The following is a 27,438-nucleotide window of genomic DNA, read 5'->3' as shown; positions in this document are numbered from 1 at the left end:
CCCACGTGTCACAGAGCAACTAAGCCCGTGCGCCACAACTACTAAGCCTGCGCTCTACAGCCTGCGAGCCACAACTACTGAGCCTGTGTGCCACAGCCACTAAAGCCCGTGCGCCTAGAGCCCGTGCTCCGCAACAAGAGAAGCCACCACGATGAGAAGCCCACGCACCGCAACGAAGAGTAGTCCCTGCTCACCACAACTAGGGAAAGCCAGCGTGCAGCAATGAAGACCCAACGCAGCCAAAAATAAATAAATAAATTTATTAATTAAAAAAAAAACCCATCAGAAGAAAACAGTATTTGTCAGCCCGGCGGGGGCGGGGGGCTGGGACTTCTTGACTAAGTGGCCAGCGGCACTGTCCATGACCCGAGTGTGTCCGAGCGCTCCATTTCTGTACACACCTGCACACACAGCCCGCACGTGCTCCAGGGCCAGGTTCCGGGAATATTGGGAGCTCTCTCCGACCAGGAGGAAAACAACACCCCAGTAGGCAGGCAGGCGGGCGGCAGGCAGGGACCCTGGAGGAGCAACAAGCCTGCACGCACAGGCAGCAAGGGCTGGACGGGATGGGATGGGCAGCAGCGGGGATGCTCTGTCCAGGTCAGGAGGGCAGCGCGGGGAGGCACGTGCCCGAGGGAACGGGGAGGAGGGACACCGTCTGTGTCTGTGCCCGGCCCACCGCGCGGTGCTCGGCACACCAGGCATTCCCTGGGGGAGGGGAAGAGGGGTCTGCAGGGGACTCAGTACACCAGCCTTACTTGTGGGTGACCACACACACAGACAAGAATTAAAACTGAAACGGATCCAAATCCATGAGGCCGGTGCCTTGGCCAGTGAAGGAGGTGGTGAGAGGGAAAGGAAGCAGAAGGACTTCAACTTTTCCGCAATGTTTCTTTTTAATTAAAATACATAATTCAAAACGTGTACATTTGTTAATTCCGGACACACGGAGCTTATTATTCTCTGTGCCTTTCTTTAACTTCTCGAAAGAGAGAAGTAAGTGACGATGTTGTCACAGGTTCTCTGGAAGGACCCCGGCTCTTGAGCACCCAGTCCTGGTCACTAGCGCACCTGGGTGTGGCCAGCCGCCGGCCAGGACGCCGCACCCATTCTGCAGCCCCCAGGCTGAGGCCCTGACCAGGTCCAGCCGAGGTGCAAGCCTGTGCTCAGGCTGCCCGGGCTCTGCCGCTGTTGAGGAAACACCTGGAGGCCGGGCAAGTCCTGGTCCTGGGGAGATGCCACCTGTCAGGTCCCAAACTCAGCCGAAGCCATCGGCCACTCTTCCAGGCCCGGGGGCCCTGCACGGAGGGGCGGGGCAGGCCCAGAATCGGGGGCACGCACGTGGCCCTGCTCTCCAGGGCAGCCCCTGGGGAGGCCTGAGGGACGAGGAGCTGCCCAGCTAGTAACATCGCAGAAGAGAGAATGGCTGGCTTCACCGAGGCCCACACGAGCCAGCCTGCAGTGTCAGGGAGCCCACGGAACCGCTCAAGGAGCTGGCGACACACAGGGCGTGGAGGCCAGCAGGCCAGGAGGCCCCAGCCAGAGTCACTGATGGCCAGGACGAGAGCCAGATGGACACCACTCACCGCAGAAATTCAAGGGTTTAACAGCGACTTCTCCACACCCAACAGGGAAGCCAACGTGTCTTGCGGGAGCTGGGCGGGGGGGTGCTGGACGTGCGCCCTGCACGCACCACAGGGCAGGGGACACGGGACGCCCTCCCCACCTGCCGGCCTGGTCGGACCGGCCCAGCAGGGCTCTCCCTGGAGCGGCAGCTGGGCCCGAGACTGTCCCTCCTCTCCAGCAGCTCCTCACTGTGGCCCCGGCCGCCCCGCTGCAGGCTGAGGGCTCCACACCTGCACGGCCCACAGCCCACGCTGATGGCCTTGGGCTGAACCCCTTCCCGGGAGGCGGACCCTGCGTGTGAGCTCGCAGGTGCCCGCCCAGCGCAGTGGCCCCACTCCCGTGGGCAGCAGCTAGAGCCCTGTCAGGTCCACTATGGCCTTGATGAAGATGGCGTCGTCACGCACGTAGGAATTCTTGGCCTCCATCTTGGAGACGGGGCAGAAGAGCGGGCAGCCGCTCGCGATGTTCATGTCGCTGACCGGCCTCTGAAAAGAGGACGAGGTCACGTCAGGCCTGAAGGCATCAATCACGTGCTCCCGGTTGTTCTGGTCCAGCAACATCAGGGTCACCTGGGAGGAGAGCGCCCAGGGGACAGCACGTGAGTCACAGCCTGCCCAGCCGCCAGGAGCCCGGTCTGCAGTCGAGTGCCGGGAGCACGGCCGCCACGGGTCAGCCCGGTCTGTCCATCTGTGCCCATCCCGGCGTTTTCTGTCCACTGACACCAGGATCCGAGGCTGAAGCCCAGCACCCCACGCCACGTCCATTTGTGCTTTTTTCTGACAACACGTCTAAGGGACGTTTTCTCACCAAAGAGCTCACGCAGCTGTCCCCACCCCCAGGAACAGCACCCCTCAGGGAGAAGCACAAGTCGGCCCTGTGCTCAGTGACGCCACCTCCTCCACGAGGGCCACGGGGCTGCCCAGCGTCATCATGGCGTCTGTCCTGACTAGTGCCCGGGTCTCCAATTCCTCCCCCGCGTGGGCTCTGGCTTCCCAAGGGTTGGGCCATGCCCTCAGATCAAGGCCCCCTGGCGGCCCTCCTTCCTTGCGACAAACTCTCTGAAGCAGCACCACCACTAACTGCTGGTCCCGAGTCGCTGACCAGCGGCATGGCCCAGGAGACAGTGGACACTGCCCGAGCACTGAGGCGTGGTGACGCCGGCACCTGTCACCCAGGGGCCCCCGCGCGCCAGCACAGCTGGGGCAGGGCCTCGCGCACCTTCTGGTTGAAGGGCCAGCGCAGGAGGGCGTCGTGGGGGCCCTTCATCAGAACGAAGAAGAGGGACAGGTGCGTCCCGCGCCCGGTGCCGTCTCCGTTCAGGTAGGCGCGCAGACACATCTTGTAGCCGTACCTGCTGGTGTAGAAGGCTGTGGGGAGGTGCCGGTGAGCGCCCAGGGCTCAGCCCACGCGGCCACCTCCCCAGGAAACACACACACGCCACTCAGGGTGGAGGGCACAGGAGGGAACGTGCTCCTCCAGGCACGCGGTCAGCTGCTCGTGCAAACAGACTTCTCTTGAAAATGGAAGCACTCGTCAGACACGGCACTTTTAAGAGACCCTAAATGCGACCCTGCACCGGCCCTGCTACCCACCGGGAAGGAACCTCAGGGGCTGGACTGAGGCTCGAGCACCAGGCAGGGGCTCTGGGCAGAGGGGCTGCGGCTGGACGAGCCTCATGTCCAACGGGGAGCAGAGGGGTGACCACGGACGTGGTGGGGCTGCCGCTTAAGGAACGAGACGTGACCCTGACACGAGGCTGGTGACTGCGGGGTGACGAGCCGGCTCGCCGGGCAGGCTCCGCCGGGGGACCCTGCGGCTCCTGGCCGTGGCAGGGGGCAGACCCCAGCCCGGGGATGCGGGGGCCCAGGGTGGCAGCAGCTCAGGGGGAGGGCAAGTTCCGGAAGAGCACCTGGGGAGAAGATGGCGGGCGTGCGGCCGGCCACGGCGTCCTGGCGCTTCCTGGCGAAGTCCGGGATCTTCCAGATGAACACCCCGTCGAAGGTGGACGCCTCCATCTCGTGGACCTTCTGCTCCAGGTCGGCCATGGCCAGGTCCTTCAGGCCGATGCTCCTCTCCAGCTGCTGCACCTGGGGGCACGGGGCCCGTCAGGACGCACCCCTGGGGCGCCGGGCCAGAGGGGCCTGGGGCTCACCTGCCTCCACAGAGACCAGCTTCCGTCTGGCAGGAACGTGCTATGACACGACCCCCACGCCTGTCTCCCCCCATTTCCAGGAGGACGGCCCCCGTGCCCAGTGCCTCAGCCTTGCTGGGTCAGCTGCTCTCGGATGGGCTCCATGCCCACGAGACCCCCGACCCCAGGAGGAAACACGCTCGTGGGACCCGCACGAAGCACCAGGCACGTTCCCCACGGCTACCTCTGCCCCCCAATTGGAGAAGAGGCTCCACCCTCGGCCTCTCTGAGCCCCACGTCGGGCCCTGCGGGGAAGAGGCTCAGAGAGGAGCTCTGTTCAGGCACAGCGCGGAGAGCCGAGTGCCCGCTGGAAATGCAGGCGCTGCCCTCAAACTCCTGGCTCTGCAGCCCCCTGAGCCCCTGGCACCCGCCCCCCGCACCCCGGGCACGAACCTTATTACTCAGGGCTTCGATCCTGTCTTGGTCCAGCCGGTGCTGCCGGCCACACGCCTCGGCAGTCATGGCCACCCGCTCCACCTCCCGGTTCAGCACGCAGACGATGTTCTCGAAGGTGGCCGTCTTCTGCTCCAGGGCCTCGCACCGCTGCAGCAGCTCCGCCGCCGTGGCGGGCGCTGCCCCCGGGCCCGGCGTGCTGGCCCCCCAGCCCCGCTCGCCCTGGCCGAGGAGGGGGCGGCCGTCGCCTGGGGGGGGCCCGGCCTGCAGGACGCCCAGCAGCAGGGCCAGGTGCTCCCGGAGCCGCTGCGCCTCGTGCTCCTGCTGCCTCTCGCCCTCCACCTGCCGAGGCACGACGCCCGCGCTCAGCCCCAGCGGGGCCCCGCGGCCGCACACCTCGACGGAGCACCGGCGCCCGGCGGCGACACGAGGGTGACCTGCCCTCTCGCTCACCTGCCAGCGCCGCGTCTGCCGCTGTCTGCACTCAACCACGTCTGCGCATCACAGACCTCCCTACGTGACTCACCCGTGACTCAGGTGACGGGAGAAACACGGCAAAAGAAGCGGCCGCGGCTGGGCGGGGGGAGGGGGATGAAACGCATCTTCAACAGTCCCTACAGACCTGGCTTTGCAGCCACATCCCTCCCAAAGCTCCACAACGAGCTTGGAGGGTCAGACAGCCTCAAAAAGCCTAAAATGCAAAGAAAGGGATGAACCTCCACGTGAGGTCCAGTGCCTGGAGCGCCCTGGGATGGCCGGGCACCTGAGGCTTCCAGAAGCTGGGCCGAGGCCGGCTGGATCCACAGGGTCAATAGGACACTCGTCCTCAGTGGGACGTGAAGAGGCCGTGGCAGCGTGTGCCCTAGGCCCTTCCTCTGGCCTCTTAACGGCCCCCACGCCAGGGATCCCCGGGCCTGAGCGGGAAATGACCAGCACCGCGTTGCCCAGAAGCAGGATGTCACACACAAACCAAGCGAACGGAAGGGGCGCTGCCCTTGTTCACCCTCGTTAGAAAAAACAAAGCAGGACACGGAGACCAAGTGTCGTCCAGTCACCAAGTGACAACACCGCCAGGACTGCTGCCACCGGAAATGCTGCTGGGGCGTCGCTGAGAGCAGAGGGCTGGTGTGCCCATATCTGTGGAGCCCGCCTCCGCTTGCAGGGCCTGCACACGCCCAGCCCTCGGGGGCACAGAACAGGTGGGAAAGGAGGGCGAGGGCCATGTGAGCAGGGAGCTGCCCAGGCCCGAGGGAGCCGCACAGAAGCTGGCAGGTGCGGTGGGCAGACAGGAGGTGGGTCAGGGCCCAGGGAAAGGCAGCGTGCTGGAGGACAGCCAGGCCAGTGACCGGGGTGCGATCACGCAGGAGGGCCACGCAGGCCACAGAGGTGACGCGGGGAGGCAGAGAGGCTCCAGGACCCCTCTGCAGGCAGAACGGAGGCTCTTCTGGGAGACTGGACGTGGTGGGAGAGACAAGAGGCGGGTCCAGAACGACCACTGGGCTTTTGGCCAGAAGAGCCGGGTGGAGCAAGGTGAGCTTTTTGGGTGAGGTGAGAGGACGGGCAGAGGGGGCATCGCTAGAGCTCGGAGGGCTGCGACACGCTGGGGGTTCCCAGCACCTGGGCGGTCAAGGCCGGGCACCAGGGATCACCTGGGGGACGAGCGGACAGAGCCGGGACACCTGAGGGCCGGATTGGAGGTGGAGTGGAAACCGTGTCCGCAGGGCGCGGTCACGTCTGCCGGCCTCTGCTTGGGAACCAGGAGCTCCCGGCGGTCCCGCCGCAGACCTGGACTCACCATCTCGGGGCAGCCGACAGTGTGGAACCTGCAGGGGACTCGGCATCTGCCACATGTCCTCACGTGGTCCTGAAACTGACGGGCCTGACATCAGACACCGGTCCTCCTCTGTCTGCTCCAGCCACGTCTGCACCGACTGGGTCAGTCTCATCAAAGGACCCTCGCACCCGCCCCACTGGCCTCTGCACGCTCGGGCCGGACAAAACCCAACAACCTGCTCCCAAAGCTGCAGTGCACCCTCGCGCACACACGCAAACGCGTGCACGTGTGTGCTTGAGGCGCGTGGGCCGTCTGGAATCGCCCGGCAGAGCCCGTCCTGTGCGTGGGCCTCTGCGTCCCAGAGAGCAGCCCTGCCCACCTCCTCCCTCACAGGCCGGTCTGAGGCCCTGGGGCCTGGGGGCCGACAGCCTGGGTTCCAAACCGAGCCAGGAGTGAGGAGCACCAGCCTGACCAGGGATCAGAGCCCCAGCGCTGACCCGGCGTGGCGCTGGCCCACGGCCACACTCCGAGCAGGGCAGAACCCAAGACCCAGAGGGTGGCCAGCTGAGCCGGGCAGTGCCTGGGCCGAGGGAGACGCAGCCAGACCGACATCGCCAGGCGTGGGGGAGGGGCAGGGGCAGCCACTGGCCTCCACCTGCCAGGGACCCAGAACGTGAGAAATCAGACTGACACCTGCAGGAAACAGAGAATTTCCTCTGTACCGGGGAGCGGAAAACAATCCCAACCCTGGATCAAAATCCAGAAACAGTGAGAAAAACCTTGAAAAGTGCCCCTCAAAACAAAAACAAACCAAAAATACCATTAACTAAAATAAAAGGACAAATAACTGCAACTTACAGCTCTCATACACAAAGAGCTCCAAAAAACAGAGAAAAAAAAGGACAAATGCCCTGCCAAGAAACGCACGGGAGTCACAAATGCTCCCCAGGAAGAGAAACGCAGGTGAAATTCAGGCAAAAAGCTCTCGGTCACGCTCACAACTTGAGAAATGCCACCTAAGCTAGCCTGGATGCTGTCTTCACCCATCGTGTGGGCGAGGCGTGCGCGACCAGGACAGCTCGGGAGGGATCCGAGCCCCACCAGCTTCCGGAATCACTCTCTTCCCAGCTCTTGCCCTGGAGCACTATAACCGCTGGACAAATCCACGAGATGCGTCATCTCCAAAGAGCGACCTCAGAAGCTCAAAAGGAGACAAAGGGGCCTCATCGAACAAACTGCGGCTGCCTCCCCGGGGACCAAGCGCAGGCTTCCCACAGGCACGTGAGCGTGCGCCCTCCCTCCCAGAGCATGGAGGCCGCCTGGCCGCCCCGAGTCAGCTCCCAGCACAGCCAGGGCGGGCCTGGGGGCCCGCCTGTGGAACCACTGCCACAGCAGGAGCACGGACAAGCCACCGCCCCGTCCTCAGGGACACAGACCTCCCGCAGCGAGAAGAGCCATCAACACACACATCAGGTAAACAGTCCAACTGCCCAGATCCCCGCTCCCTGGGGCCAAGTGGCTCAGATGCAAGGCTGCGCAGCGGGAGGGGGGTGGCAGGAAGAGGAGCCCGCGACCCCACCCTGGGAACCCCACCCCCCAGGGCCGAGGTGCGGCCTGTCCTTTGAGCACCAAGCTGGTCAGCGCTCAGGGGCGCCAGGGGAGTGCTTACTTTCTCACGTGTGATCTTCTTCTTGCCGCAGCCCTCGCAGGTCAAAGGGAACTTGGGGCAGACCTGGTGGTGCGCCTGGAAGAGACGTGGCAGCCGTCAGAGCTGGGGCCAGGCCAGCATCGCCCCTGAGCCCCGAGGTTGAGACGGCGTGCGACACGGAGGTCTGCAGACTCAGGCCCTGCCCTCGACCGGCAGCCGCCGGGGTAACACCAGGAGGAGGAGCGCCCCAGCGCCCCGAGAGTACTGCCACCCGGGTGCCAGGCTGGCGGACTTCCTGGTGGCGGGGGAGCCAAGCGGCCAGAACACCTCCGAGACCCCTGACGAGATGCGCAGGGTGAGCGCCCGGAGTCTCGGGCCCTGGGCTGCCTCTAGAGCTGGGCTTCCCGGGCGTGAAAAACGCCGCAGGGACCCGGCCAGCCAAATGCAGACTGACGGCCGGCAGAGAGAAAAAGACGCCCACAGGGAAAGGCGGAAGGTGAAGAGACCTGCAGACAGCAGGGGGCGTCTGGGTCCCGACCCAGCAGATCCACGTGACCCACACGGACAGACTCCGGAAACGTGGGCACCGAGCTCGCTCGCGACCTCAGGAACCCTGAGAAGCTCCAGACGTGATGTAACCCACGGGAAAGTGGCCCGCCCTTCACAAACACGCGACAGCTTTCAGGTAAAGCCACACGGTGTTCGGGGCCTGTTCAGCGTGAACCCAGGGAGGCTGCTGGCCGAGCGAGGGGGACATGGCCGCACGCTGCCGTCCCCCCGTGTGAGCTCACCCCCGACCCCGCCAGGCGTGCCCTCACCTTCATGTCAGCCAGGCAGCAGGGCGCCCTGCAGTGCCGGCAGCTGAGGCTTCTCTCCGGGCACTCGTGCTCCAGGTGGTGCCCCTTCTCACCCAGGCGCACCGGGCCTTTACACGCCGGGCACTCGGTCAGCATGAACGGGCAGTGTCCTTCGTGGCAGCTCTGGCAACGAAGGGAGCGTGGTGTCGGCGGAGCGCCCGTGGGGTTCTGGGCCACTGCCCCACCGGCCGCGGCCCGGGCCGGGTTTGTTCTCGGCGCTGGGCCACGGGGGCCACCGCGTTCGCTCCACTACCCCTGCTCCAGCGCAGAGATCAGGACCCAGATCCAGCCGGCGGCACCCCACCCTCGGGACACAGAGGGGGACAGTGAGAGGGGCTGCGGGAACAGGTTCTAAGTGGACGGAGGGCAGAGAAGTGACGCCGTGGGGACCAGAGCGAGAAGCAGACGGAAACGCAGGCGCCCACTCGTCCCGACGCCCAGGCTGAGAGCCCCCATCCCCGCCCTCCTGGAGCTGAGGACACGCAGGGTGACGTGGCCAGGGAGGCAGGGTCCCAGCCTGGGCTTCCGAAGGGTCAGGCGGGGCCCGGTAAAGCCAGCAGCGCGGGGAGGGACGCGGAGGGAGGAGGGCAGGCGAGCTGCAGCTGCCGCTTCACTGCGCAGAGCGGGGGCCCGACCCGGACAGGCATGGCCCTGAGCAGCGCAGCACTGGGGCGGCCGCGGCAGCGGGCTGAGCGGAGGTGGCGGTGGCCGAAGAGGTGAGGAAGGGTGGGACCTGGAAACGGGGCCGCGAGCCTAGGGGACAGACAGAAGCTGTGCGCAGCTCTCAGGAAACGCCGGCCAGGAAGGGGCACAGACGACGGGCCGGTAAGCAGAGAACGGGAGATGACGGTTTGTTTGCTGTTGTTTTTTAAAAACTGTGATCAAATACGCATCACACAAAATCGACCCCTGGTAAGTACGCAGCCTGGGCACCGAGCACATCCACGCCGTGGGGTCAGCACCTCCACCAAGATTCAGGCTGGGCGCCTGACAAGCTGGGGCAGCTCAGGGCCCCCGCAGAGCTCAGCCGCAGTGACCTTGAGGAAGGAGGTGCCTCACGCGGGCTCTGTCTCCACATGGCCCACAGTCCGAGGCCGAGCGAACAGGCCGGCCGAGTCTCCACCCCATGCGGCAGGCTCGGCTGCCGGGGCCAAAGCTCATCATTCGGGGAGTGAGAAGTGGTGCCAGGTGAACCCCAGAGACACGGCACGCGTGGCACTCTCCCAGCAGCCGGGGCGCGGAGACTTCAGACGTGGTGCCCGTGGCACTCCCGCCTCCTCACAGGACCCTGGGCTCCACGTCTCCCACAGGGACACACATCAGATGGAACTCGGCCTTCTCAGCGAGCCTCCCCGGTGACCCCACTCAACCCGACGGGGCTCTGTGGACGCTGCCGCAGAGGCCCGGCCCCAGGACGCAGACCGGCCGTGCGGGTGGGCAGGACGCCACTAGGTACAGGAAGCAGAGCAGAGGGGACACCTTCCCCGAGGGCTCCCGCTCCAGCGACAGCTCCTCAAAGGCTCCACGGCGGCCACACCCGGGAGGAACTTCCCTCGACCGCCAGGGCACCCCCAGCTTCCCCAGACAGGGCTCTGGTATGGCCACACTAAGCACAGCACAAACCATCACACCGAGCCACAGGGGAGCCTCGGAAACAACCACCCTCGTGAAACAAAAACGACAGCACCCAGAAGGCACTTGGATCTGATCAAAGCAAAAGAAAATGCTCAAGGGTGAGCCCTGGGGCCACTGGACAACTGGAGAGGGTCATGCGTGGCCAGCGCTGACCACCCGGCCCCACACCGCTCGCCACTCAGCAGGCGCCCCCGGGATTCAGTGCCCCCGAAGCCCACACCTGGAGCAGGGGCACCAGCACCCTCACAGGCTGGGACGGGCTCCGTCGGCTCCCACTCCCACCAGATGGCTCAGAGAAATCAGTATTCATTCAACCAGAGTTCCAGCTAAACGCTGAGGCATTTCAGCTTTGGATTCCCTGACACGCGAGCACATCCGACTCTGCTCACCTTTCAGCTGCAAAATGTCCCCGTAACCTGGTCCTCCCTCAGGGCCGCCCGGGCCCCTTCTCCCTGCTGTCCCTTCCACGCAGCCCCTGCTTCTCGCTTCCCGAAGAGCAGGTCCCCACGCAGCCCCTGCTTCTCGCTTCCAGAAGAGCAGTCCCCACGCAGCCCCCGCTTCTCGCTTCCAGAAGAGCAGTCCCCACGCAGCCCCCGCTTCTCGCTTCCCGAAGAGCAGTCCCCACGCAGCCCCTGCTTCTCGCTTCCCGAAGAGCAGGTCCCCACGCAGCCCCTGCTTCTCGCTTCCCGAAGAGCAGGTCCCCACGCAGCCCCCGCTTCTCGCTTCCCGAAGAGCAGTCCCCACGCAGCCCCCGCTTCTCGCTTCCCGAAGAGCAGTCCCCCACGCAGCCCCTGCTTCTAGCTTCCCGAAGAGCAGGTCCCCAGGGCTCTGTGTGTGCTTGGCAGCCACTCCACAAACACCTTCTAACTGAACTGGGCTCTTAATTCACTGAGGTTTTAGAAAACACTAGACATCATTGCAAAGGAAAAACTTATTCAAAGGCTGACCAGGATTTCCCCCATCTTTCCACACTCTCAGGAGCTCAGCCGCGGTCTCAGCATTTCCCAGCACCGCCCCAATTTTGAACAGCCCAAAGGGCAAACGTTTTGGCTCCAGGCTGGGAGCGGGGCCACCGCTGCAGCAAGGTGGCCGCCCGCGCCCCGAGGTGGGGTCTCACCCCAGCTAGAGACAGGTTTACCCTACGTCAAAGGCTGCGCCGAGAGACCCAGAGCAGTGCCCGTCTCCCACGTGACCAACCCCCAGGGACTTTCCTGAGCTCCCCGGGTGCAGCCAGGGACTTTCCAGCCCGCATGCCTGCAGGGCCGGCGCAGGGCCCACGGGCTGGCTGCGGTCCCAGGCCCTCGGCCAGGGGCCTGCGAAGCCGCCACCCGCACTGGCGGCCTGGAGGCGGCAGAAACCCCAGAGGACTCGGGAGCTGGGGCTATTCCGCCTGTCCCCAGGGCTCTTTGGTCCCTTCAAAAGGTGACACGGAGTACCCACTGCACTCCCTGCTGGGGCTCCCCACCTCCCCCCCAGGAGAGACCCTGCCCCGAGGCCGGCTCTCCGGACAGCGCTGGGCAACAACAGCTCAGGCCCGTCTGCCGAGCAGGGCCCGGTGGCAGCACCCCCTGCCTGCGCCCCTGCCGCACGGTGGCCCCTGGGCGTCGGGGGCCTCTGTCCACGGACTGCAGTCCGGCTCCCCGGAAGGGCACAGAGAGGCCTCCGCTTCCAGGCCAGGCGCCCGTCAGAGGAAAGCCCAGCTTCCGTCCACCCGACCACCGGCTCCTCCCCGGACACGGCCAAGCTGCTCCTCTGGCAAAACGCAACCGAGAGCCTGAAGCCCACGAGGTCGAGTCGGTCAAGAGGACCAGAGGACGCCGCCACGCAGCACCCGGGACGGGAGCAGGAGGGAGGAGCCCGCCAGGAACCCAGGACCCCAGTTCCAGAGCCGACGGGCTCTCCCCCGTGTCGTGACTCAGTCGCAGCCCGGCGCCCACCCCGTGGCAGGGAGGCTGCTCCGTGGCCTGGGCAGCCCTGGGCGTAGGCGAGCCGGGTCCCCCGCAAACAGCCCCTCCAGCCTCGCCAGCCGGGGCCGCATGGGACAGCACCAAGGCCTCCCCACCTTGAGGACCCAGCCCGTTACTCTGCACCACTGCACACGACCTCCCGGCCCGGGCAGCCTCCACTCCACCTCCTGTGTCACAGGGCTGGTCCCGCAGGTTCTGTCCTCCTGTGCTGGGCTCATCTCACTCAGACCCCAAAGCTGATTGAGAGTGGCCTCAGCGTGATGTCCCCAAGGTCCGCCCCGCTGTAGCCTGGGGCGGGGTTCCCTTCCTTTCATGACTGGACACTATTCCACGGCACAACCAGCCCCCATCTTGTGTGTCCCGCCCTCTGCCGGGGACACTTGGCTGCTGGGAACGCTCGTGCGCAGGTACCCTGGAGACGTAAGTTTTTAAGGGCGTTTGATCACCAGGAAGAGCGTCCGGCCGGGCTCACAGCCGCAGGTTCAGCTGCCGGAGGCCCAGCACACAGGGACCCCGACAGGCCAGCCTCGCGCGGCAGAGACAGGCCGGCAAGATATGCACCCAGCCACTGCCCTTGTCACTGGCCAGATGCCTTCCTGTGACCCCAGAACGGATGTGCAGGCTATTCCTGCGTCTTCCAGAGTCAGCACTATCCAAAGTGAGGAAAGACAACAAAGTCCCGTCGGCGAGAAAGCTAATTTCCTGCCTGCGCGGCACTCTCAGGGCCGGACCAGGGTCCCCGCGCACACCGCTGCTCACCGCCACCGCACCGCGGCCGCAGGACCATGTCCACGGACACACCAGGAAACAGCCCAGACAGGGTGGGCACCCCACCCCGGGCCACACGCCCGGCTCCCCGGCTCCAGAGTCTAGGTGGGCACGTCCGGAGCAGCAGCTGCACCCCCTTCCGCGGGAGTCAGGCGGGCTTGAAGCTGCTCTGCGGGAGGGGCTTCCGCCAACGCAGGGCAGCCCCTACCTCGTACTCCTTCAGGGTCCCCTTCCAGGTGCAGCCCTCGCTGGAACAGACGGCCGGCAGGCTCTCCACCTCCCTGCGGGCAGCATTGTCCGGGAAAGCCTGGGGAGAGAGCGTCCCTCGGGTAAGCCCCCGCCCAGCCGCCCACCCACCGGGCGCCCCACACCACGAGCCTTGGGGGAGGCTCGGGACCGGGGCGCCTCTCCCGCAGCCGTTCCCAGGTTCCCTCTCCCCTCGACACCGTCAGCGTGGACGGCTCACTCACCGAGCTGCTCTCCAGGATAGAGACGCCTTCCTCGTAAATGCCCTCGTTCACGCAGGCGGCACAGTTCTGGGGCCCGGAGCTGGTGGGGAGAGGGGGAGGCCGCACCGTGAAACCCGCCGCGGAGGGTGGGAGGCCCGCGGCCTCACCAACACAGGCCCACGCCACGGCTCGGGCTCCGGAGCTTCCGTCGGCCACCGGGGCAGCCAGCGGACACGGCACACCGTGCAAGACACTCGGAGCCCAGCCCCAAACCCCGGCCCGCCTGAACGCGACCCGCGCAGAGAGATGCCAGGACCAAGGGCCGCTGTCCTCCTGCTGACGGGCCAGAGGCCCCACCTCCCGACCCCGCAGGGACTCAGGCGCCCAGCACAAAGGGAGCGGGAGCCTCCAGGCAATCTTAAACTCTCCGGTTCCCACCAGAGACAAGGAGAAGCAGGGAAAACAGACTCTAAGGAGACGCTTGACTTCAGCCCACACCAAAGCAGCCCTGGGCCACGCGGGCATCCGCGTCCTCTCCTGGCTGCTCCCGGTGCCCCTACCTCAGGATGCTGCTCAGGCAGAAGGAACAGTAGCGGTGGCCACACTGAGCCTGGAAGGGCCTGCGCAGGACGTTCCTGCAGGCCGAGCACAGGTACTTGTCCTCTAGCTTGGTCCCCAGGAGAGTCTTGGAGAAGCCAGGCTGCAGCAGGTCCAGAGAGCCGGGAGGGGTCGCGCTGGCCGCAGCCATGAGCACCGCAGCCCCACCAAGGCCAAGCCCTAAGGGAGAGCACAGCATGTCACGGCGGGTCCGGGGACATGCAAGGCCTGGGCCATTGGACCTCTGAGAGGGAGGACGTCAGCGCTCCGGGGAGCCCTGCGCAGGCGGGGCTAAGGCTGAGACAGAGGGCACCCGCACACCCGCCGCAGCCCTGGGCCCAGCGGGCTGTCCTTGTGGCCACCCGGCCCGGGCCTCTGCTCCCAGGCCGGCTGGCCGGGCTCCCATCTGACCGTGATCGCGGACCCCAATCCTTGCGCCTGGCCATCTCCCCAAGGCTCCAGGTGTGAATGTGTCCTTAGAACACTGGACAGCCTGGCAGGCGACGCCCCCAGGCAGGCCCAGGAGACGGCCGTACCAACCCTCAGCCCCAAGATGGGGGTGCGGCCTGTGTGCAGCTGCTGCTCTGCTCCCGTCCCCACAGCCAGGGTCCCCCTCACTTCAGAGCTGCCCTCTGCCGTCCACCAGGCCTTGGTAAGGCCACCAAGGCAAGGTAACCAGGATGGGCGAGCGGGGGGAGGGTCCCCCACAGTGCTCAGAGACCTGCTCATCGTCCACTACCCCGGCAGGCCGCCTCAGTCCTTTGTGCAAACCCCCAAAGAGCTCCCCCTGCCCCCGCATGCCCCCAGCACACACCCCGTCTGCTCTGGGGTCTGGGCATGGTCAAGTCAGGATGCTATGAAACTCTGCCCCTTTCCGGTGGGTGGGGGGGGGGGCGTGTCTGCTTGGGCAGCGACCGTGCACAGGAGGCCACGTGCACTGTCCTACGCTGGCCTGACACCGAGGGGACAGCACAGACGGTGTCGTCCCCTAGCTGCTGGGCAAAGCCACTCTCAGTCAGCTGTGGGGTCTGTAACACAGGAGGCCTTACTCAGAGGGCCCTCCGCAGCTCCCAGGAAGTTTCACAACCGACATTCTTGCCTCCAGCCACCAACAGAAGGGACGCTGTGCCCAGGCACCTCAGGAGGGCACAGCTCTGCCTCTCTCGTGCTCTCCTCACACTGGCAGGCCTGGCCCCTGGAGGGTCCATCTGTCCATTCGACAGCTGGGGGATCTCATTCCTTCAAGCCCTCACAACACAGATGTGCAAGCATGAGAGGTGCCTTTATTAGTAAAACCTTTTGGTGGACGATGTGAACAAAAAGTCCCAAGAGCTCACGGACGCGCCCCCAGTGTGGGCCAGGGCAGCTCAAGGTCAGGCTGTGGCGGCCACACACGTGTGCACGTCTGGAACACAGGCCCGTGAAGGTGCACTCCCTCCCGCGCGAGAGGGATCACGTTCCTAGCTTCCCTCTTTTTCTGGTCATGCTACTAAATTGATTTTGTAACCTTGATGGTTTAAAATATCATGGCTCCAAACTACATGAGAAAGAGGAGTTTTTATTTTTGAATATAACTAGAAAAAAAAAACATCTTCTTTAGGTCGAAACTCTGTATTCATTATAAGGTGTTAAATAAAATGAAATGTGGGAATTCCCTGGCGGTCCAGTCGTTAGGGCTCCGCACCTTCCTTGCCATGGGCGCGGGTTCAATCCCTGGTTGGGGAAACTAAGATCCCGGGAGCCGCGGCGCGGCCATAAATAAATAAATAGACAAACAAAATGAACAAGATTAAACGCAAAGGCCTCTATGACTGCAGCCATGTTTTACACAGGCAGGGCCAGAAAGCAAAATAAAAAATGAAGCTCGTGCAAGGCGCGAGGATGAGGGTGACGCTTTTCTCGTTGCCAATCTCAAAAACAGTCTCCAGGGGACCTGTCAGGAGAGACTTTCTTCTTTTGCGATGACTTTCCGCCCGAATGTGGCCGGCCTGGGGGAAACACTTTTTGGCCGACTGACCACACCTTCTGTGGCAGATTGAGCCCATTTTATTAATCCATGGACCTTTACTCCGGTTGGACATAAAAGAACCACAAACGGTCTCTTTTCTGAGCAGTAAAGAGGAAAAAGGCCCCAGCACACAGTGGGCCTCGTCTTCCCCGCTCAGCGGTCACGGCTACCTGGCGCGGCAGGAGGGCCGGCAGCTACGCGGTCAGAGGGCGCCCCCGCCACGCCCTAGGAGGTCTCAGTGCTTAAGGCCTTAAATGTCTTATTCAAGTCACAGTTATACACTTGAACCCTCAAGAACCGTAATGGAAAACATCATACAGACTCTAAAGCGCCGTGCCCACACTCAGCGCTGAGAGCCACCCGCTGCTGCCGTGCCACCTGCCCAAACATGAGAAGAAAACCCCGAGTCTCTGACCCTTTCGGACCCTCCTGGCGCCGCACACTCCACCCACCTGCAGTCACGCGGGGCTGGGGGCTGGGCGACCGGCAGCCTTTGTACTTAGGGGTCAGATGTTACAAGCCTCCAATATGGAACCAAAACCCCCTACTGGTCCTTCCAAGCTTCCAGTTTATTTTCCAAATCCTGACTTTCAGGCGAGGTGGTAAAAAACAAGAACTACATCCATTCACACAACTCACCTGGGAGTGTGAACAAGTATTCCCACACGGCCCGGCCCTGGTCTCACACTTAATTCACTCCCCAAACATGCTCCAGACGTGAACGCACTAACTTTATACAACAAACTTGAATTTTGTTGAAACGGCATTTCTACTAGATACAAAACATTATTTACAGGATAATTCCAGTTACATGAAGTTCGAGGACAGGCGAAACTAACCTACGACGATAGAAGTTAGAACAGCAGTTACTCTTGGGGCTGGGAACTGGGATACAACAGACGCTGGGTCTTCGTCCCGGTTCTTGGCACAAAGCACCCAGAACCCCTGGGGCTTCCTGAGCCATGGGGACAGAGGAGCACCTTTGTTTACTCAGAAGCCCCTTCACCACCACCCCCATCTCCGCGGCAGCGACACTGGCCATTGACTTAATCACCAGTGATTCAATCAAACCTGCCTTCAGAACGGAGCCCCGGTGAAAACCCTAAACGACCGACCGGGTTTGGAGAGCTTCTGGGTTGAACATGTGGAGGTGCTGGGAAGGGGGTGCTGGAGAGGGCGTGGAGGCTCCGCGTCCCTCCCTGTACCTGGCCCTGTGTGTCTCTCCCAGCGGGCTGTTACGCATGTTTCTCTGAGCCCTTCTAGCAAATTACTGACCCCAAGGAGGGGGTCATGGGGACCCTCAATTTACAGTCGGTCAGTGAGAAGTATGGGAGGCCCCGCCTCCCCACTGGCATCTGAAGTGGGGTGGGGGCAGCCTTGAGAGACCAAACCCTTAACACAAGGGGTGTGTGCTAACCCCAGGCGGCCAGTGTCAGAACTGAATTGAATTGCAGGACGCCCAGTCGGCATCTATCTAAAAAGGCAGAACTGCTTGGTGTGGGGAAACCCACACATTTGGAGTCAGAAACCCTGTGAGAAGCGAAACACAGAAGCCTTCCGTGCGGGAGGGTCAGTGTTGCCTGAGGGACGTGAGGGCTTCTGGAAGGCGAGGAATGACTGTATATGTGGACACAGGTGCATCTGGCTGTACATTTAGGATTTGTGCATTTTACTGTATGTATACCCCATTTTAAAAAGAAAGAGACGGAGTTTCTATTCCCGGAGAGTCGAAAAAAAGATGGTGAAATCCCTAATTATGGTACACCCATGCACATTTATCCAGAATAACCCTGCTTCATAATATTAACAATGGCAGAATAACCTCAAAAACCGGTTTTAACACAAAAGAAGCCCCCCCCCCCAGGTGGGGTTGCAGCTCCCTCATGCCTCCCCACCCCCAGGAGAGTGGGGGGCATCTGGCACCCCACCGCTGTTCTGCCATTTCGTGCGCTGCAGGCCCCCTTCCCAAGCCCAGGTCCCGCCTGGGTACAGAGCAGGAGGACCAGGGAAAGAACCGAGACCCCGACGTAGCCGGAGGCCGCTGGGCAGCTGGGCTCCACCGTCCTCAGCCCGGTGTGTGGGGGTCAGGGACTAATTCTCAGAAGGGACGTTGCTGCCCAAACCAACATCGCATCAGGTGACGGAGCACTCGGCTGCTGGGGGCCACCTGTTGCCAGCAGACACACGGGTTCAACCCAGGAGCTTCCCTCTGGGATGCCCCAACGCAAGGACCAAACTCCCCCAAATCCACGCTCCACTGACAGCTGCCCCTGCTGCGTGCCACGCTGGGCCCCCCAGGTCCAAGCCTCCTGAAGCAACTCTCAGGGACCTGTGACCGCACACAGTGTGCGAGTGCGGCCCCCAGGACCTCAGGTCCACGTGAACGTTATCGTTGACACTACTTTCATCTTCGTTCAAGCTCAACGTGATGCCAAGTGGTCTGGTACCAACTTAGCGCCCAACAACTGTTTACACTAAAGCACACAGCAAACGCTGCACCGTCCCTTCCCGCCCGCGCCCACTCGCAGCTACTCGTGCCATCAACACACCCAGATTTTTATGAAAAACTGGGGCCATCAACAGGGAAACGTTGATCAATGACGACGCAGTGATTCTGCCCCTTTGAAGCCTCAGCCCCGCCTCACGCCCACCTCAAACGGGCCAGGAAATCCACTGGCTCTACCTGCTACAAACATCCAGGACCTGACCACACTGCTACCACTGGGCCCGGCCACCGTCCACTGTGACCTGACTCACCGCAGGAGCCTCCCGAGGCCCTTAAATACGAGCTGGGGATTTGGGCTCCTCCCTCAGACCCCCAGGCTTCCAGGGCCTCTGCTGCTCGGCTTCCTGAACAACCCTCGCCTCCCCGCACTGTTCCTTGGCCCCGGCAGCATCGCGGGCCTGGAGGCAGGGAGGAGGGACCCGGGCCCATGGGGGGGTGTGGGGGTGCCCTCCCTGTTCCCAAGGCTCCCGCCGGCCACTGGCTCCTATACCCCTGTGTCTGACCCTTCCTCCGTGCTGCACCACTGGCCCCGCCGGGCGCCACCCCGCCACAAAGCAGGGCACCCCAATCCTGGAGCCCGCACTGTAGTCACCTCCACTACTCACCTCCTACCCCCATCGCTGCTGTGTACTCGCCTCCCTAAATCACAGCCAGTCCCCAGGAACACCTGCCCCAAACGCCATCTCCACCGCCTGCTGGCCCTGCAGGGAACGCGGTGGCCACTCTGGTCCTGCCCGGAGCCAGGGGACAGCTTCCGCGGAGCCTGCCCCCCTCACCCCCCGAGGCTCAGCCGCACTGTGGAACGGGGACACGTCCTTCCTCTGCTAACACAGCCCAGGCCTTGAGGGAGCGGTCCTCACCCATCTCCGTGAAGGAGCAGGCCCAGGACGCAGGGGGGGCAGGGCATCAAGCCCAGGTGGGGACTCAGGAACAGACGGAAGGCGTGCGCCCCATCCTCGGCATGACCTGTGGAACCTGTGGGTCATTTTTTCTGGGTTTTCTTCTCTGGACCTTCCTCCCCTTGCCCATGTGTGCGCTGCCCTGCGGTGGAAACCCACCTGCTGGACCGTGCCCGGTCCGCGCTGGTGTGCTGGCCGTGCGGGCGGGCGGGCTGGCATCTCCCACTGCCAGAGGGTGGCCCACACCTGGCTCAGAACTAAGTCAGAAGGCCTTTTCTTCCCGGAGAAAACATTTTCTCCAGCACCAAGTGATGGCTGTAAATTCTGCGCTCTGGTCCGCAGTTTACGACCACTGTTGAAACAACCCATTTCTTCAGGTCCCCAGAGGAAGGACATGCGTGTTTGTCTCCCCAGAGTGAGCGAGCCAGTGATGTACATACGTGACCTTCACTCTATTTGTCGCTCCGCATGGATGTTTCCAGGCTCCTGCTGTGCATCACGCGTGGAGCTGGGGAGACTGGGCAGCGCCACTACCGATGCAGTCAGCAGGCCAGGGCCACAGGGCACAATGCCACCTCAGGTGGCAGAGGTCTGGGACGCAGGGGGGACACCGGGAGGGCCCATGGCGCGGCCTGGGTGTGTCAGGAGGCGCGCTCAGTGCTGTCCCAGGCCAAAGGACCAGAGAGCACAGAGGCCCAACTCACGGCTCCGGCCTCTGGGAGCTGCAGCCTCACGGGGGCTGGGCTGTGTCCCCGGGCGTGGGGCTGAGGTGGGGGACCGGCCAGGCTGGGGCCTGGAATCAGAGAGAGCGGCTGCTCGAGTGTGTGAAGATGCTACTGCTGAAAGCACTGAAAGCTTCTGCTCCTCAGAAAAGGCTTTCAAAAAAACACTGCTCACGGTTTTGTTTGTTTGAAATTCAAGCAACAGTGAGTTTTGCGGTACGTAAATTACACTGCAATAAAGCTGTTAAAAAAAACTCAAACAATTCTGGGCTGCTTGAGACCTCCACCTAAAGCCAGTAACTGAGTTGCTAAACGCTGCCGTCCTCGCCGGGGACATGTGGCCCCTGAGTCACGCAGGGCCCGGCGTCAGGCCTGGCACGCCCCCTGCTCTGCTAGATTCAAGGCCGGGCGGAGCGGCTGCTGTCACAGGCGCAGCTGTCCCCAGCTCTCCCCCGTCCCCACCGTCCGGTCCACGAGGAGCCCGCTCTGCCTCCAGGGAGCGTCTGGCCCCGCACACACAGTAGTTTTGTGAGTCCCCACGCCAGGCTCCGTCCGTCCCGGCAGCTCCCTAGACCCCTACATCCTCCCCATCCACCTCGGGGCTCGGTGTCACCGTCGGACAAGGCCCAAGCTCAGGGGGGTCGGGGGCACGGGGAGAGGGCCCGGGGCAGCAAGCGACAAGCGGCGACCCCCGAGGTCCAGGCCGCCCGCGGAGCCCGTCCGGACCCCGAGCGGGGCAGGAAGCCCCTCGGGGGCAAGAAGGGGTGGGGCGCCGCGGGCCGCAGCCGAGGCTCGGGGGCGGCTCGGGGGGCGTGGACCCCGCGCGAACCCGGGCCGGCCGCCGTGGACGCCCCGCCGTTCGCGAACTTTCCTGTGAGGGGCCCGCTCCGACTTTCAGTTTCCGGTTCCGAGAAATCCCCTCAAGCCCGCGCGCGACGGCGGCCGTGCCTCCCGCCGGGCCTCCTGGCGCCGCGTGCCCCGCCGCCCCCGCCCCTCGACCTCGACCCCGACCCCCTACCCCAACCCCCGCGGCGCGACTCACCAACCGCCGCCGCGCGCCCGGAACTGCCTACCCGCCTGCCGCCGCCGCCGCCGCCGCCGCCGCCCCGCCCCGCCCACGAGCCCGCCTGATGGACTGATGTGGGGACCTACCAGGAGCGCGCAGGAGCCACACAGGGCGCCGATTGGTCAGCTTTCTCCTCCGCCCCCTGACTCGGGCCCTCCCTCCTGACGGACTGACACAAAAGCCTACCAAGTGCCCGCAGGGAGCCACAGCGGGCGCCGATTGGCCAGCTTTCTCCCCCGCCCCTCCCGCCTCGGGCCCTCACTCCTGACTGACTGACACAACAGCCTACCAGAAGCGCGCAGGGAGCCGCAGCGGGCGCCGATTGGGCGGAGCTGACGCGGCTAGGGTACTTAAGTCGCCCGCGGACTCTTTCGAGGCAGAGTCCGTCTGCGTTGCCGCGGCTCTCTTTTACGAGGGTGTGTTACGCGCTTCCCGCAGAGGGTTAGCTCCAGGCGCAGGACACCACGGCGATACCCAGCGCAGGGCTGGACCCCAGTGTGGGTTACATTTATGAGAAAAAGTACAAACAGACGCCGCTCACCTAAAGGGTAGGAAGGCTTGCGAGGTCTCCTTTCGGAGTAGTGAAATGTTCTAGATCTAGGTAGTGGCGACGGTTGCCCGACATTACAAAGTACAAATGACACTGAATTGTAAGCGTTAAAATGGTTTAAACGGTGAATTTTATCTTATGTGAATTTCACCACCAAACAAAACAATACGCACAGCCTATGGCACATGGACACACACGAGTGGAAATATTTAGAAAGGAAGCGGTGGTCTTGACCAGAAAAAAGGGGCAGCACACTGCCGCTAAGTGTGTGACCTGAGGACAAGACGTTTCTCATCTGCTAAAGGAGAGTGGGGACAATTTGGATTCTCTCCTGTGGAATACGGCTTTCTAAATACCTGAGAACAGCGTCTCATCTGATACCAGCACCCGGAAATGGGGACGACGCTCCCCATTTTGCAGAAGAGGAAAGGTTATGAGAGGCAAGACTCCTTACCCAGGTCACACAGCACAGTGGGCGCCCCCGCTCCAGGGGGAGCGTCTGAAGCCACGCAAACTGTTCAAGGACAGAGTAAACGACATAGGCAGGCTGTGAAGCCACATGATGTAAACGGTCCACGCTGTGTCCAGAAGTACTCGCATCACACTGCATAAATCATTACTTGGTTTGGAGTCGGAATTCCCCGATCCCAAACGCCACAACCCCGGGATACAGCAGCAAGGCCACCAGGCCTCCATTACGAGTTCGGTGAACTTCAAGGCTGAGTTTGCCACGAGCAGCCGTGGAAACCTCCCCAGTCCCCACCTACGCGTTCCATGAGGTTTCCCTCAAGGCCCATAACTAACCGAGCTCTCAGTTGTAAGGATATTTCTCCTCCCAGGGTCTGGGGAGCCGAGGCCGTCCTGTGAACCCACTGGCAGCACAGAAGGAAATGGCTCTTGCTGCAGAGAGGAGGTCCCCGCTCAGCAGCACCCCTCTTTCTTCAGGGTGAAGTGGAAGTCGTTCGCCTGCCTTGTGCAGTGACTCCCTGGGGAGGGTCAGACCTCACTCACCCTTCCAGCGTTGGGGTCAGCCCAGAAGCGCTGGGCTCAGGGCCCCCTCAACCCACCCTGCATCCCGAAGAGATTTCCTGGACGAAGGTCTTGCTTCCCGGGAAGGAGGCTGTCTGCAGCCCTCGGCACGGACAGGGCTGAGCCCCACTCGAAGGACCTGGCGATGCTTCCAGCATGAAAATGATTTCATATCTCTCAGACTGCCAGTTTCAGAGGATTTTCCTGAATACACTGTGTGTGTGTGTGTGTGTGTGTGTGTGTGTGTGAGAGAGAGAGAGAGAGAGATTCTGACGACAGGCCCCCGAGTTGAGACTGGGTAGAGGGAGCCTCGGCAGGGAGGGGCTGCTGACTGAGAAGCAGCCAGCCCACCCCCGCCTGCCAGCTCAGAAGGGTGACACCTCGATCCAGGCGGGCTGGAAAAGGGATGACTCACTCTGGTCGTCGGGCAACTCAGGGGATTCCCACGCGGGTTCCTTCCTGCCAAAAAGAAAGCAAAACTCAGCCTCTGAGGCAGCCATGCGGGGAGGTGGCTGGGACAGCCCCGAGCAGACCCTAGAGGGGGCCTGCGTCGTCCACCTGCCCCCTGAGGGCTGGGGTCTAGGGCCTCTGTCCTGTGCCTCAGTGCCCCCCAGAGAGAGGCGTGGGCCTGGCTACAGATCCGGGTCGATGCTGCGGTGGACGCTGGCTTTGCACAGCTCGCTGGCCAGGCAGGAGAGGCCCCATCAGCTGCCCACTGGGCCTGCAGACCCCGGGGGAGGGTTCTGCCGCGGCCACCCACTCTGCCCCAAGGCCCCCCTCCTGGGGGGGGGCCTGCCCCCTTGGCTTTCCTCCCTCGGGTCCTGGTCTGCGCCCAGGACATTTCTGAATGCTGGTGGCACCTCCGCTCCCCACTGGCGTGGCCAGTCCCCTTGGACATCTCACCTCCCATCCTTTACTCACCCAGGCCTCTGGGAGAACAGCACTCAGGGCCAGGAGGCAGGAAGGCCGACGTGGGCCCGCACTTAGGACCCTGGACGTGGGCTGCCCCTCCTGTGCCCGGTGCTGTCCCCAGAGCAGAGGCCGGTGCGGAGCAGAGCCAGCCTCCCAGTACGGCCCACTTCCCGTCCTGAGAGCTCGGCCCCGCTTCTTTTCTCGTTTTTCAGACATTTGAAGGTCAACCGGGGGCTGCAGCTTCTGAAAGGAGCTGTTTTCACTCTCACTGTGTAATCACCTGATGGACGAGTTTCCAGAAAGGCCGGCCTCCAGCTCTGCCCAGAATTCCCCTGCCCGGGAGCCAGCCACAAGGGGCTCCCCCGCTCCCCCTCCTGGAAGTGCACAGCCAGCACCGCCCCTCCCCAAGAAAAGGAGAAAGACCAGGCTGGTGAGGCCCCGCAGCTGGCTTCACTGCAGCAGCCAGCGCTCTGGGACCAGGACCGCCCACGCCCAGGCCCTAATGAGGTGCAGAGAGCATGGTGGTGACAGCGTGCACATAGCGCTGCGTCCTCTGTAAGCAAAGGTGGAAAAGAATGGTTTTCGTGTCCGTTTGTACTCTCTGTAGACTTGGGAAGGGTGCAGGAGAACGTAATCAACGTGATGGGGGCCAAGGAGCGGGCTGTGGTCACTGTACACCATCCCACAGTTTTTAAACCACCTGATGGTACCACCGATTCAAAAGCATTTGGTTTTAAGCAACAGAAGGTCATTTTGGAAGCTCTGGAAAACACAGAAAAGTACCAAGAAGAAGGCAAAGATCACCCCAAATTCCCCCACCCTGCCCAAATTCCTCACTCAACACCCACCTCCCTTCAGCCAATCTCAGAAAACGGACACCACCCCACACCCAGAACCGAAGGCCTGGGGGACAACCTCCCATGCAGAATCACAGGTGCCCGGGCTGCCCCAGCCAACCCCGGCCTCCGATTGCCAGGCCGACCCGGCCCCAGGGCCTTTACACCAGCCAGTGCCTTGCCGGGACCAGCTCCCTCCCTCCCCGGGCGAGGGGCTCAGCCTGGGCCCTCTGCAGGTCCTAGGGTCTCAGATAGAGAAGGTCTCTCTCCAGGTGGCCCTGTGTTAAGTGGGTCCCCTCCCCCACACCCCGTGGGACTAGACTCGGTTTGTGTGCCCGTGTCCTCCGCCAGCTGGGTCCCTGGAGGGCAGCGGCCTCTTCGGCCTCATTGGGGAGCAGCGGCGGGTCCGCGCGCGCCCTCTGCCGGCCGCATCCGGAGCTGCCGCTCTGGCCCCTTGACTCCGGCCGGACTCGCCCAGGCACCGCGCACCTGCTCCCTGTGGGGACCTTGCTCCACCGCCTCACTTCGGACCCGCAAACCGTAAGATGGCTCTGCTCACACTCGGACCCAGCAAGTGATCACCTGGCCAAGGTCCGCAGCTCTGTGTCAGAGAGGCTCGGGGTGGCCCTCAGGGGTCTCCCGGCACCCCACCGCAGCAGGCATTCCCCGCCCCACCACTGCCACCCACTTCCACGGGGCTCCCACCTGTCCAGGACCCAGCATTCTTCAGCCCAGCTGGGACCTCTGACCCTGGTTTTGCCAGCTGTCAACAGTACCTCCTTGCTTCCCCAGACCCTGGGCCCATCCTTGGCAGCCCACCCTCTCCAGCTGGCCCCCTCCCCTCCCCTGGCCATCCGTAGAGGCCCTGCATCCGGCTCAGTCTAAGTGGTCCTGCCTTCTGCAGCTGAAGGAAGTGGCCACCAGTGCGCAGGGGAAGCTGGCAGCCTCCTCCACTGCCCAGTCCAGCCCCTCACCCTCCCGGACCACAGCCCATCCTCTCCTGGACCACAGCCCATCCTCTCCTCCCGCACACCTGGCCTTTCCAGTGCTCGCTGGGGACGCCCAGTGGATCTTTGAGCTCCGCTTCTCCATGGGACCAAGTGTATTCGGTGACAACGACAATGGCTGAAAAGAAAAGCAAGTTGTAAAAATGTTTTCTTGCTGAACTTCATGTACACAATCGTGTGAATAAAAAGTAAATACGTTCAATAAACAGTACAAAAAAGGGGAAAGTGATGGAGCAAAACTTTCTTTACATTATGTATTTTCTCAAAAACAAGGGGAATACTTACACCAACATATCCATTTTTCACATTAATGAATAACATTATAGACCAGTTTCTGTTTTTGAGTCTTAGTATCTGCAAATTTCACAGTGCTTTTGTCACAGTCTTTTTTCTTCTTGTCATGTTCAATAGACAGTCCAGCCATATTTGTCCATCTATTTTCACTCGTAGTTGATCAAAGGATACTTTTTATTGACCTTAATAAACTTGTGGTAATTTTCTTTCACTTGAAACCACAGATGCACCAAGTTAGGAAGAACCATATGTACGTCCTGCAAATTGTGATTCTGTCAGTGTCTTTGGTCAAAGCCGATCCTGGTGCCTTTCAGACATCTCCGCAGTTGAAAGATTGTAAATTCCAATGAAAACTCTGAGTGGCTGTATAGAACGACAGTGTTGAAGTAAGTCGGGCGTAGTGGCGGTGCTAATGTCACCTGCTTTGCTGTTTAAATGCAGGAGCGCAGAGTTCTGCCAGGGCTGGAAGTACACATGACACCCAAATGTTAGGAACGTCCCCCTGAAACACAGGGTGTAGCTGATTTCCACGTAGGATACAAAGTGTGCTGGAGTTTGCCGGTGCCAGCGGCCGACAGGAGACATTTTGAGGAGGAGTATTTGTATTTTATCACTGACATTATTTAGGATTACTAAATGAACCTTTAGCTAATTGCATCATGTACGATCTACCCTTTGGGTCCCAGAGTGAGGGGGGTCATCAGAGGCTAGCTGCGCTGGCTCCAGGCAAACCCAGAGGCCCCGGCCCCAGAGCAGGCTGGGCTGCAGGGAGGGGCTGAACACTGTGTAGGGACAGCTGGACCCCAGATCCTCTCTCCAGCCCACACAGCCAGGCAACTTCCCTCTCGTCACTGCTATGGAAGGCAGGAGGTGATGAGTCCAAGGGCTCTCTAGCCTAGGGACGCCGGGCTCAGTTCTTCCCCACGGCGGCCACCAGGCTGGCAGTCAGGCTAAGCAGGAAACAGTGGGTTGGCCATATGTTGCTCTTTGGGACCCTCAGACGAAATGGCTCTGTCCCACCCTGATCGCCCCAAAGAGGAGTCCACCCTGGCAGTCCTGCCATGCACACGAGGCTCCCAGCTGCTCCCAAGGGCCACCCTCTTGGATGAGACAGACAGCCAAGGGTTGGGACAGTTGCGTGAAAGACAGAGATCAAAACAGATGAAAGGAGGGGGAGGGAGGGTGCAGGTACCTGAAAAAACACGTGACCAGAACTAAACTTGGTAACCTCAGAGGGACAGAGAGAATATGTGGAACAGGGTGCTATAAATTTCAGTGCTGTAGAAGGAACAGATAGACTAGAGCAGGGAGCACTTAGAAAGTAAAAATGTGAGATCAAATTAAAGAGGAAAGTCAGTGAAAGGGTTGTAAGTTGAGGAAATCTCCCAAAAGTGGAGCAGAAAGAAAAGGAGTTAAAAATAGAAAAGATATGGACATTCACAGCCCCAGGAGGGAATCTAAGATCTTAGTGATAGGAATTCCAGAAAGTGGAAACAAGCAATGAAGGGAGGAAGTTACTGAGGAAAGAGCACAAGAAAACATTCCCAAACTGAAGGGCCTTATTATCCAAATTTAGGGGGTCTAGAGTGTGGAGCACATGGTGGGGAAGCACACCAAGGCCATCACCCTGAGGTTGCATAGAAAGGAGGGCAAGTAGAAGGTCCTAAAACTTCCAGATGGGGGGAGGGGGGAGGGAAGGGAGAG

At 62.2% G+C, this 27,438-nt stretch overlaps 2 protein-coding genes across 6 annotated transcripts; one reads left to right on the top strand and one right to left on the bottom strand.

The window, feature by feature from the left end:
* Window positions 1–140: 140 nt before the first annotated feature.
* On the bottom strand, window positions 141–26,196 carry TRAF2 (TNF receptor associated factor 2). 5 transcript variants are annotated; one of them, XM_057547572.1, is made up of 13 exons: window positions 25,726–26,196; window positions 25,467–25,558; window positions 22,668–23,144; window positions 13,869–14,085; window positions 13,330–13,408; window positions 13,068–13,166; window positions 8,451–8,612; window positions 7,654–7,728; window positions 6,006–6,080; window positions 4,211–4,552; window positions 3,536–3,713; window positions 2,845–2,993; window positions 143–2,195 (listed from the first exon to the last, which is right to left on the bottom strand). In XM_057547572.1, exons 4-13 carry the CDS (start codon window positions 14,054–14,056, stop codon window positions 1,977–1,979), a joined length of 1,566 nt encoding a protein of 521 aa, XP_057403555.1. In that variant the 5' UTR covers window positions 14,057–14,085; window positions 22,668–23,144; window positions 25,467–25,558; window positions 25,726–26,196; the 3' UTR covers window positions 143–1,976. The 5 variants fall into 5 exon arrangements, with proteins under 5 accessions (XP_057403557.1, XP_057403555.1, XP_057403553.1 ...); XM_057547574.1 differs by lacking the exons at window positions 25,467–25,558; window positions 25,726–26,196 and having other exon boundaries at window positions 141–2,111; window positions 22,668–23,156; XM_057547570.1 differs by lacking the exons at window positions 25,467–25,558; window positions 25,726–26,196 and having other exon boundaries at window positions 22,668–23,152.
* LOC130708507 (basic proline-rich protein-like) lies at window positions 15,787–21,171 on the top strand. The gene is made up of 5 exons (XM_057549191.1): window positions 15,787–15,792; window positions 15,940–16,114; window positions 17,870–17,986; window positions 19,127–19,335; window positions 20,437–21,171. The coding sequence occupies exons 1-5, from the start codon at window positions 15,787–15,789 to the stop codon at window positions 21,169–21,171; spliced, it is 1,242 nt and encodes a 413-aa protein (XP_057405174.1).
* Window positions 26,197–27,438: the final 1,242 nt, after the last annotated feature.

This window comes from Balaenoptera acutorostrata, chromosome 6, assembly GCF_949987535.1.
Source record: "Balaenoptera acutorostrata chromosome 6, mBalAcu1.1, whole genome shotgun sequence".
NCBI lineage: Eukaryota > Metazoa > Chordata > Mammalia > Artiodactyla > Balaenopteridae > Balaenoptera > Balaenoptera acutorostrata.
This window is presented reverse-complemented; position numbering and strand designations above follow the sequence as displayed.

Coding starts and splice junctions, on each gene's coding strand:
- TRAF2 (XM_057547572.1), bottom strand. CDS start 14,056: ATGGCTGCGGCCAGCGCGACCCCTCCCGGCTCTCTGGACCTGCTGCAG. Junction 3,714..4,210: donor TCGAAGCCCTGAGTAATAAG/GTTCGTGCCCGG, acceptor CCGTGCCCCCAG/GTGCAGCAGCTGGAGAGGAG. Junction 2,994..3,535: donor GCCCGCCATCTTCTCCCCAG/GTGCTCTTCCGG, acceptor ACCTCCCCACAG/CCTTCTACACCAGCAGGTAC.
- LOC130708507 (XM_057549191.1), top strand. Junction 16,115..17,869: donor GGAGGGCCGGCAGCTACGCG/GTCAGAGGGCGC, acceptor CGTGCGCTGCAG/GCCCCCTTCCCAAGCCCAGG. Junction 19,336..20,436: donor GGGCAGGGCATCAAGCCCAG/GTGGGGACTCAG, acceptor CTGCTCTGCTAG/ATTCAAGGCCGGGCGGAGCG.